Genomic DNA, 12149 nt, shown 5'->3' on the forward strand with positions numbered 1-12149 from the left:
CCCAGCACTCTTTCCTGCTTATGCAGGGGGTCGGACTCGATGATCTATTGAGGTCCCTTCCGACCCTAGCATCTATGAATCTATGAATAATAAACATGTTAGCAACTAAAACAAGAAACAATTATATAGTACAAATTGTATAATTAATTTTAGAACTAACAATTGTAACTCCTTTGAACATACTTAATAATATTTATAATATTAAATGTTCTGTAGAATAGTTTATGAAAATAATGACTTGTTAATGATTTGATGTCAAATATTTATCTAGAAATAGATTAAACAACCTACTTTTGTGCACAATACAAATTAATCCTGTGGTTTGTACAAGACACAATGAGCAAGGTACCAGCTCCTACATTTTTTCTACGTCTTTTATTTGTAGTTCAGTGGCGGTGAGCACATACTCTAATTGCAGAAACATAAAACTACAGAAGCATTGGGAAAGGGACTTTCAATATACATCCAGTCCAACCCCCAACAGTAATGCAAGATGCACTTTTCTTACAAACCAGCTTCCACATCAACATTTTAATAATTAAAAAAATTGCTATAATTTCCCCTGCTTAATTTACATTTCTCCAGACTAAGTATATTTAGTTCTCTCAACCTTTCCTCATCAGCTTGCATACCAAGCCTTTATTGTCTCTGTTGCTTACCTGTAGATTTTCTGCAGTGCCTCTGTGGCTATCTTAAAATGCAGTGCCCAGCACTGGACAGGATACTATAGCTGACCCTAAGCAGTGTTATGTAGAGTGGTATTATTACTTCCCAAGTCTTCTACACAAAAATTCTGTGTAGAAGTCCAAATGTGCATTTCCTTTTTTGGTAACATAACACTGACAACTCAGGTAGAGTTTGTCATGCACCATAACGCCCAGAACCTTCTTGATAGTACTACTGCCTATATAATTATTTCTCATTCTGTATTTGTGCATTCAGTTTTGCTTCTCAAACTGTAGAACCTAATACCCGTTTCTTTTTTAATTGAATTCTGTTGCCAATCACCCAGTTCCATAATTTATTAAGATCCTTTTGAATTCTAATTCTGTCCTCGAGAACATCTGCAAGCTCTTCCAAGTCTTGTCAGTAAGCTTTCTATTCCTTGTATTCAAATCATTAATACAACAGTTTAGTATATAAAATAACATTTTGTTAATGAACTATTTAGTAGTTTGATTATGAACTTATATCGAATGATCACAAGTGCTGAGTGGTAAAACAAATGCACTGCATATATCTTGCCTCAGTGTTGATGCAGCTTTTCTTTAGTTTGTTATACACACATTGCATAAAATGTGTGCAGTGTCCTTGGTATTCTACCTCCCTTTTCTCCCTCAATGGTAACAGTTTAAATTTACATCAATATTGAAACCGTGATCCGCATCTTCAGGCTTCTCCTTTCCATTTACCTTCCTTTCCCCTGTTGTGAGGGTACCCAAGGCTGCCAATAGAAACAGAAATCATTGACTAACAACAACTCTCTCTCCTTCTCTCTCAGGGTTACTGGTCTGGCTAGGGTGCTACTTTCTTAAAGCCATCTTATAGTACCTGTGCACTATATGTTGCATAACATTTTTTAAACGTTTGTAAAATATATTTGTCATAAAATTGTTTGTTTACTAGCAGCTAGTGGGTATTTATGAAATACAAAAAATAAAATGTATACATTAGAATCAGATAGGAAATGTACGTGAGTCACTGGTAGCTTTATGCTCCGTGGTGGCCCTTTGGTTGGATCCAGGCCCATTATCTTTAATGATGCATTGGCTGTGTACAAAGATAAGGTGGGAATGTTAATCACCACTCTCTGCTGCACCTCTTCCAAAAATTAAAACCGTGTATAGGAAGAAAAGATCAATGATTCTCATCTTCATTCTATGAATCCTAGGTGAAGTACATCCAGAAACATGGTACCCACATAAGACTTAGGATTTACTGAACTCTAAACTAAACTTTCAAAACGGAACTTAAATGGCTAGAGCTGGTCTGCATGAAGGCAACATTACACCTTAAATTGATAAAAACATTTCAGCTAAAATTTCAGAAAGTATTGGGAACCAATAACACATTTTTATGCCCCTAGAGTTTTGCAAATTAACTTTTGTTCAGACCTGTGCTTTTGGCTAGGGACAGACATTCAAAAAGCCTGAACCTGAATTGATTCAACCTTTACAGGTTAGTCTAACCTGACTAAGCTGAACTGGTTTGTAACTGGACAGACATTCTCCCTGGACTGAGGAAATTCATGCACATGCTTGCAGTGTCCCAGGCTAAAAGCCAGGGGGCTCTAGAGCAGCCCTCCCTTCCCTTGTACAGTTTTGAGCTGAAGCAGGGTATGTGGCCATGCCTCAGCAGAAGCTCTGATTAGGAAGGTCTGCCTGCAATGTCCCAGGCTTTTCCCCACTAGCTGCTCAAGGGATGGGAGTGTAGCCAGACCCCAGCCTCTGCTAGCACTCTGACGCAAGGTAGGGGTGTGCAGTGCATGCATCTGCTGATGACACGGAGCTTTTCAATCTCTCTCCCTGCTTCTTTACACTGTCTGCAGCAAATTGACAGGCAAGCAAGCCAACAGGGGGATAATAGTGTTTATAATCCCATCAGCAAAAGAATAGCCTCTCTCCATTAGTTCAAACTCTTCTTAAACAGCTTACCAGCTAACCTGTTGATTAGCTCCTAAGTGGTCACTGTTCAGTCTGCCTGTCCCAGTGAAATTGGAGAGACACACACACAGACACCTCTTGGCATTAACTAGCATACCACATGCCTAGGGTCTGTGGGGCTGGGGTCCGTGCTGTGGGAGATGGGAGGGACGAAGGAAGGGGGGTGGATTCCTGCTTAAGCAGCAAGCAGCGAGGTGGTGGGTAGGGCAGGGGAAGCCAGGCAGACCCTGTTGTGCCTGCAGCCTCTACCAGGGCTCCAGCCAGGAAGCAGATGGGAGGGGCTAGCTCTACTATGGAGCAGAGAGCCCAGCCCAGAGAGCATGCCGAGATGCTGGGGGAGTCTGGTTTATCTTAAACCAGCAAGGGGTCTGGGACAGATATTGCTTAAACCAATTTGACCCAAATCAATTAAGTCTGATACTACATTCAACCAGGTTTATCTCAAACTGGTTTCAGCCATTTTGAAACTGGATTATGTGCACAGAACATCTATTCTGTTATAGGTTTAAACCAGTTTCTGATCATTAAACCAATTTGTGTGTAATGCCTGTCTCTAGCTTTTATGGCTATCTCTTGTGGAGGTTATGCACTGTTGCACAAGCATTCCAGTTCTTCTTTGTGCCAGTCCCCAGAGGTTATGAATTGTTACAGCTCCCAGTTGCAGAATAGGGCCCCAAAGACTAGAAATCTCTGGTTTGCTAGTCAGGAATGGGGCTGCCATATACATAAACTCCAACATTTACTCCTGTATCAGACAGACAGATGCCTTAATGACTGATCTGTGCACATTATCATAATCTAAGAGGCCCCTGTCAAAATATGTCCCCTGAAGAACTTAACCCAACATATTTTTTTAAGCTGCTGCTCTTTTGAAATGTTCCTTTTTGGAAATGGCTTCAAATGTACATGTGTCCAAAACCTCAGGATGAAATCAGTTTTGTTGCAATGCAAATATCTTTTCTGTGGGCCTCTGCGACCACTATTTAGGGCTATATGATGCTATGCAGTATTTACCATACAGTGTTTGGGAGACTTGAAGTCGTCTCTTAGATGAATTGTTCTTCATTTCTGATTAAATTTAAGAAACCATTTTCAACTGTGTCAGAGAAACCAGTAATTGTACCATCAACATTGGGAGAAATAGGAGAAACAGAGTTTATTTTTATTTTTAAATACCTCTTAGCTATTCCTTCTTCCAGAAGTCCTACAACTTGTTTGTAGTCTGTAACTAAATGCTGAGACAAACCTGTTGGAAATTTAAAAAAACAGAAAAAAAAGAAAAAAAAAATCAAAAACAGATTTTATTCAGGAAACTTTGTTTAATTCTTAGCTCTTGATTTTTCTACTCAGTGACAGTCAGGAGGATACAAACATTCTATTTAAGACTCAGGGATGGTCCACCCATAGTTTTTCAATCAGCATAACTCTTTTGATTAGGCAGTTGATTTTTTAAGCCAAAATAATTATACCAGTACAACCTCTACTTTGGAAGCAGTTGCAAAGAGCTTTTATCTCCATACAGTTTAGTCTCCTTTTCATGCAAGAATAAGCTATAATGGTATAAATGCTGTTGCAGTGATATTACTACATCTACACAAGAAAGATTTTGTCCCTTTAATTATGCCAGTATAATTAGCCTGGTACACCCTTTTGCAGATAAGCCCTTACCTTGCAGTTTTTACAAATGGAAGGTACTGAAAATGAATAAGAATGACAATGCCCTCCATTGGGAGTTTCCAAGTACATACTTATTTAGCTAAATACCATTTTCTGAAACTGCTACATTTACCAGTAAACCGTACACGGACTTTAAAAGCCTTATACCTCCATAAAATATACTCTGGTTATGATCCTAGAGATAATATTAATGTAGCTGCCCACAGAAAAAAAAGATAATACAAGAAATACTGCATTGCAGAGTTGATGGTAATAGGTCAGTACTGTGACTGATGTGGCCCCACTGGAGGGCAGTATGCTTCTATGCTTTTTGTTACTAGCAGATTATAAAAAGTGAATTATAGCAAGAATGTTTAGCTGACTTCAGTGGATGAATCCCACTCAGGATTAATTGATGCTGTACTATTACTATGTCTATTTATTATATGTCCTGCAATAGCATTTAAGGAGCCCCGGTTGCAGATCAGGATTTAATTGTGTGAGGCACTGTAAAATATATTCTCTTCCTAAACTTTACTGTGGGGTAGAAGAGAAGTGCTGTTTCTGAAGGTTTTTGTCCTCTTTTATTTCACTAACATAAAAATCCTGAAAAACACTGTCATCTTTTTGTATGCATACTTTTGTGACATGAGGGAGGCTGCAGTGAGAATCAGATGCATCTTGAAGAGTATAAAATGATGCATCTCTTGTAAGAATGTAAGTCAAATTTAACTCTCTACCCTAGTCCATTTTAAAGCTCAGCTAGACAAGGTATGTACTCAGATAACAGATGGCTTGATTATCAATAAGGACTGAATCTGGGCCAAAGATGAAAGATTTATTTTAGTCTTGTAATACTTTACTCAAAATAAATTCTTTTACCTGGATCATCGCTGATTATACCTAAATGAATCCCACCAGTAGTCTAAGCATACACAAAAATATAATAAAGTTTACAAAGCAGAAAGCACTTATCCTACTGTTTGGTGTTTTACTACATGCTGCGCTCCAAAAGATGCAACGATAATTGTCTTTTATCAAATGGGAAAATATTGTCCAAACAGTTCTGGTGTCAGTAAGGTACAGAGTGTACAAAAAGTACCACTGACTATTTCCCTAACTCACTCTTACGGGGTTTTTTTAACTCCTTAAGAATAACACTAATTATGTATTGGGGATGGTTAGGTTTAAAAATATATATTTTCCACAATTCATTTAAAAAGGCAAGTGAAAATCTGTACATGTTCTTTGCAAAGAAAAACAAGTTCTCTCTCTGCTGCTTGGGAAAAGAAACACCATTTTCAAGTATCAAAGAAAGATCGCGAACTCCTAGTTCTGTCTCAAAGGCAGAATCTCCCTCAGAAATGTCTCAAAGTAACCAAATAGATTGCATCACTTCCTGCTTTAAAAGAGGCTGATTCCTTAACAGTGCAACCATCTGTAAGGGAGAATTTTGAAACCATTCCAATCTGAAGTACTGAAATGCTTTCAGCATTGTAAGGGGTAGAATCTTGCAGGCTTTACATTGAAAAAAGATGGGTTGGAAATTATTCAAAATACTTAGTGCAGGGAGCTGGAATTTCCTGACTGCACTTGCAAATGGAAAATGCATTACCTCTAATATGAGAGTAATTAAACATCCTTAGAAGGGTGAGTCTCTCTAGTTTTCTTCCCTATTTTTCATCCAGGTACTGATTTCAGTGTGTTAGAGACTACTGAAGTAAACTATGTCAGTGACAAAATAAGAGGATAAAAGGGAGGCCCTCCTTACCCCTACAAGTTTTCTGTTACCCCATAACCTCTAAGTCCTTGTACACAGTAAGTATAATGGAAATACAGAGACAAGTCTTGGTATGCTGCAATACACTGTGGAACACTGTGGACATAATGGAACACTGATGTTTGACTTGCTGTCATCAGTTTAACAATGCTCATTTGTTCCATGCAGCAAACTGCCTAATAAAGGAGTGAAAAATATACTGCTCTCCTAACAACCAGGGCTACAGTTTAGACACTGATGCTGTTGGCTACAGGATTCATTAAGCACAATCCCATGCAGATTCCACAAACAAATTTCCACAGGCAAGGTCATGTGAGTGCTGAAATCATCAATTACTGACTACAGCAACATGCCATCATGGTATATTACAGAACACATCCAAGTTAAAATTTCCCTAAAACCCCTTTACCGGGGTTGTCAAATGGTCCAGCCTCCAGTGCTGCCTGTGGTTCTGAGTTGACCCACTGGCCGCGGGCAGGGCATGCCAGATGGGCCCACCTGGCAAGCGGCACTGGTCCCAACTCACGTCTCACAGCAGCAGAGCGGCTGCTGCATGCAACACAGCCCCGGAGTGGCAGAAGCAGGACTGTGCCACAGGTGGTGCCCACTCTGGCCACTCCAGGACACGTGCTGGATCTGAAATGTGGGGCCAGTTTGTTGGTTTGATCTGGCCTGCAAACCAGCTGCAGGCTACTCATCCAGCCCACAAAGCCGAGTAAGTTTGAAATCCCTGACCTATACTGATCAGCAGTGCACGAAATGTGTGAACTGTCCTACCCATGCTCACCTGCCATGTGAGCTAGCTAGTGAGCACCCTTTTGCAGGCATCAGAGCTCCTCTTTATCAATCTTTCTCCAAAAACCAAATAAAAACAATATGTGAAGCACTGGCTCCCGTGATATAAACAATTATAGTTTTAAGCACACACACAGAGTACCGTGCATTTAAGTCATCTGACTACAAACCCCAGGACACTGACTCATCAGTGGCAAATCAATTCTATTCACGCAGTCCCACAGCAATACTGAAATGTTACCACATGGCATCCTTCAACAGAGAAGTTACTTCATTTTTCATGCATGAAGCCAATTATTTCTAGTATTTTGACTTATGTTTATAACTATAAAGAGCTGAAATTTCGTTACAGGGATAAACACATATCACTCCCCCATAAAGGCCCACAATGATATGAACAGCAGGGGAAGGGAGGGCTGCCTCCATGGAATTTCCTGATGTAACCTAAAAAAGGGCACTCCCTGACTGGCATAATGTGTTTTTATTACACTGTTCTCATACTACAAAATGGAAAAAAAAAAAAAAAATCAGGGAAGGGGGCGGTATAAGGGAAAGCATACAACCGTGTCTCCACAGTCCTTGTTACAAGTAATACTGTAGGAAACATCTGGTTAACAAATTCCTATTTAAAAGGATAACAATAAATATACAATATCCAAACTAGAAAATAAAAATAGATTTATTTTATGAAGGACTACCTCTGAAACAACAGGAGTTTTCCCTACTACAGTGACACATTAAGAGACTTAGGTCCCAACTATGACTTGTTTTCACCCAGATCAAGGAAACTCTGGAATCAGTGAAACCAAGAACTTTAGATATGCAGGTTTGAGGGAAGCCTACTGGCAGAAAAAGCAGCAGCAAGCTGTATTTCAGTGTGGGAAATGATCTTGAGGAAGTAAATAGTATTTGCTAGTAGAGTTTTGCAGTGACCAGGGTCTGGGCAAGAGTTATAGTAAGGATTCCAGAAAAGCAGCAGCAGGAGACAAAGAACCATGATGAAGACCAAACGTTCATGTTTTCATTTTTTTAAAGGATCAGCCTATCAGTTCTTTTTTATTTACACTCCAGGTGCTGATTCTATAGAAAGGCATGACCAGAACGTCACCTAGCCAAATGTGCGTGGGAAGGCATGTCTGAAATCTCCTCTCTGGCTCCAAGGTGACTAGTTCATGTTCTGATATATAAAAACTGATCATTATGGGGGCTGGACTCGATGATCTCCCGAGGTCCCTTCCAGCCCTGATGTCTATGAAATCTGTGAAATTATCAGTAACTGATATGTAAATAGTGGTTAGTGGGAGAAGCAGGAATCAGGATACCAGGATTATGTTTTTCGCTCCATCACTGCCTTGCTGTAGGACCATGGGCAAGTCATCGAGCGCCTCTTTGCTTCAGTTTAATTACCCTTAAATTGTGAATAACATACCTGTTTTGCACTGAACTTGTGAGACTTACTTATTGTTTGTAATGCATCTTGAGATTCTTGAAGGAAAAGTGTTATAAACTATTATTATATTAGCTTGTACAGCTAATATAATTGACTACAAACATTATTAATGGGTTTCAATGTATCCAACTATTTTAAAAAGACAACGCATTTAGCTTGATTTTCCATTTTCATTTCCCACCTGCTTAAAAAAACATGCATAAAATTAAGTGGCATGATAATGATAAGGAGTCAGAAGAAAGGAAGGCTTGGAGAAAAAAGAAATTTACAAAATCAGTGGAGACAAAGGCCTACATTTAAAGCCAGAGCAAATTAGTATTTGATCTAATGACAGAAGCAATACACTTCTCTTATGTGCATTTCACACATTAAAAGGAGTACTTCCCAGGTATCGAGTATATTACAAACCACTTGGTGATCAGCCAAGAGTTGGCAGCATCAGTAATTCCAAAGGCAATTTTGAGTTTTGCCCACTGTGGAGACATAGTGGTTAGTAACACATTAAAAAGGAAATGGGAATATTTACTTTCCAAACAAACAAGACCCATTTTTAAAGTCTGCATTACTCTGGAAAGGTCTCTTTCCCTATTCCGCACCAGTAAGATGCTTTATACAGCCTTAAAAATCACTTGGTTACTGCTACTGCTAGTAGCATATTGATTCTGTAGGAATTATTTTATTTTCTGTCAGTCACCAAGTAGATTCTTTGGCTCTGTACAGGACAAACTCCGCATAGCATACTATCAACAAAATCACACAGCAGCAATTGGTATTTATGTAATGCTTCTGAAGCTCAGGCAGAGGCAAAAGGGAAGTAAAGACAACAAATGGCAGGAAGAATTCAGAGGGGAAAAGATTGTAAGTAGAATGATGAGGACTATAAAAAGATAATTAAAAAAAAGAATGCAAGACAAAATTCCAGTAGATTTTTTTTTAAAAACCATATTTTTTCTTGCATACATCACATCCCCCTTATATAATATGCACCCTGTTTTTGAAAGGCAGCATGAAGGGCAAAAAATCTTTCTTGTATTAACTAAGCAGCAGCAGCTAGGGAGCTGAGCCTGCAGCCAGTCCTGTGAGCTGGATGGGGCCCATGGACAAACCTAGCATGCTAGGTCCAGGATTGTGCGCCAGGTCCAACATGCTGCATCAGGTCTGACCTGACGTCCAGTCTGATCAAGCACACCAATTCCAGCTCCGGACCAACCTCACATGCCAGCATGATGCAGTATATGAGGCCAGGTCATCTGGCTGGGAGACTCCCTCAGATCCAGAAATTTGGTGCTGGGGAAACAGTGAGTATTAATTATCATGGTTCCCAGAACTATGGCAATTAACACTGCCACTGCTCCCATGACACCAAATTTCCAGACCCATGGGGACATGTATTTTACATATAATGTACACCCCTATTTCCACTAGCTGGTTTTGGGGGGAGGTGTGGGTTAGATGTGCTGAAAATATAGTAGATCTAAGTCTGGAAACTGCAAAGTTCTAAGTTTAATGTTCAAGTTCTACTGAAATGAACACATGCATCTGAAAATCAGGAAATTAGAGAATTGTAGTTCAAAAAAGAGCCAAGGGCTAATAATATGAAATTAGGAATCTGATACAGACCTTAACTTTACTACTATTTCCTATGATTTAACCTCCTTCTCTTATGATCTAAAAGCCAAGCCCCCTATACATTTGGTTGTTGTAGCAGGTATGATTTAATATGGTAAGATCTTTCATCTGATGACACCTAATGCACCTCTGCTCCTCTGGCCTAGACCTATACCAGGTACAGATCAGGCTGGTCACAAAATGAAAAGTGTAAATGATGTCCATGACCTTACTGATCAGAGTAGATTTCTGAAAAAGTAAATTAAAGTAAGCAGACCAAAATGTCTGCAATCAACATGCAAATCTGAACCTTTTCAGATTTTGCAAATAGAAGTCAACTAAACGGCCATGTCAGTTTCAAGAAAGGCATTCTTCCTATTTCTTTCAGTGTGTTGCAAAGAAATCTCTATCTACCTAGTGTGAGTCAAGACCATTATTATTTTATCTTCTAAGGAAACAATGATTTGCAGCTGCTGTGGGAAGCAGATTATCAGGCTCAAAAAAAATCAGTGGCTTGATCCAGTACAGGAAATATTTTATTCTATGTTTTATTAAATGCATTCAAATTACACACATAAAGCAAGTCCTTCTGCTAGAATTTCATATTTTCTGTTAAGAATTATTGGATTTCATATATCTTGCTGGGAGCATTTTGAATCCCTCAAACTGTTTCATATTAGCCTCTTAAGATTGGGAAAACAATGGGAATGACAAAGATCATGCTGGAAATGCAACTGAACAAATATAATGGATATGTGTGCATTCATTTGTAATCCAAACTGAAATTCTGTCTCACCTTGCACATATGGACCTGTCTCAGGGTGCTCTCGGACACGAAGCGTATAAGGTTTCTTGTGGTCAGACTGCTTTAACAGATCTCGGACACGCTCATTATAGATTTCAAGGAAACTGAAGAAAAAGAGGAGGAAGAATATGTCATCTTTCTGCCACCTGCTATTTAAAAAAAAAAATCACTAACTGTTCCTTGGACAATGAAAATTTGCACTTGCAGCTTGCAGCCCTGGCAGGGACATTTCCTGTTAAAAAAAAATTAAAGCATTCCTCTTCATTGCCCCTCTCATCATGTTTTCTTACATGTCACACAGACATTTAAAAAGGAGCTGAGAAGCCATCGATTGCCAAGAAGCAGGAGAAAAAATTACCCACAGCTGCTAGCTGTTTATAAAGACTGTCGACATGCTAAAGCAGTGGTGCTTAACCTTCCAGCCCCGTAGGTCAGATGAGTGACACGAAGCTGGTCCACAGGCCAGATCCTGCATAGGGTCAGCACATAGGGTTGGTCTGTAGGTATGACTTGATGCACCAGCTTGGCCCCACATGCCAGACCTAAGTGCACAACAACCACATGTGCTGACCCAGCCCAGCATGCCAGATGTGGCCACCAAGCAACCCTGTGTACCTGTCTGACCTCACACACTGGATCTAGCTATGGAGCACTCTGAGCACCAGATCAAGCTGTGGTGCATCTGCATGAACTGGATCTGAATATAGAACAACTTTGTGAGATGGAACGTATCTGCCAATTTGATTTTCCACCCCAAATGGCTGACATTCCAGAGAAAAAAGGATCAAATATGTTGGCCTATAGAAACAAACTTTAGAAAACATTTTAGCACATATAGCTAAAATCAGTGACTCTCCTACCTGACTTCTACTCTGCAAGATGCTGGCTGTTCTGAATAATCATCCTCTCTTGAAAAAAGGCCCTGCAAGAACCAAAAGATCTTTTAAAATGAGAAACCTCTCTTCCCCCCCATTTAAAAAACAGATTAAACAAATGCAAGTTAGTAAAAGAACTAAATACCTCACATATACGAGGTGTCAGCCCAATGGATGCCTTTTAGGAAAACAAAACAAAAAAATTATATGTTATGATTGCAGTCCCAGGTTTTCCTGTAAAGGGTAATTTAAATAAGTGTAGGAAAAACTACAGGGAATGGAGCAATACAAAAGCAGTAATCATGGAGAAGGTCAAACAACTCACCACCTTGGAACATTCTCAGAGCTGGATAAGTGACAGTTTACAGCGCTGCCAGCCACACCACCTCTCAAAGGAATCCATAGATTTCATAGACATTAGGGCTGGAAGGGACCGTGGGAGATCATCGAGTCCAGCCCCCTGCCCAAAGGGCAGGAAGTCAGCTGGGGTCATAGGATCCCAGCAAGACAAGCATCC

General features: G+C 39.7%; 1 protein-coding gene across 1 annotated transcript in view; it reads right to left on the reverse strand.

Moving 5' to 3' along the window:
- The window catches only part of STARD9 (StAR related lipid transfer domain containing 9), a 211932-nt gene that overhangs the window by 102711 nt on the left and 97072 nt on the right, over positions 1 to 12149 (reverse strand). Inside the window, exons 5-8 of the mRNA XM_019551344.1 lie at positions 11778 to 11810; positions 11618 to 11679; positions 10749 to 10861; positions 3840 to 3909 (exon numbers count right to left, since the gene is read on the reverse strand). Coding sequence (XP_019406889.1) covers positions 3840 to 3909; positions 10749 to 10861; positions 11618 to 11679; positions 11778 to 11810 — 278 coding nt within the window. The remainder of the gene's footprint in view (positions 1 to 3839; positions 3910 to 10748; positions 10862 to 11617; positions 11680 to 11777; positions 11811 to 12149) is intronic.

The sequence above is a fragment of the Crocodylus porosus genome, unplaced genomic scaffold, assembly GCF_001723895.1.
Source record: "Crocodylus porosus isolate Cpor-Errol unplaced genomic scaffold, CroPor_comp1, whole genome shotgun sequence".
NCBI lineage: Eukaryota > Metazoa > Chordata > Crocodylia > Crocodylidae > Crocodylus > Crocodylus porosus.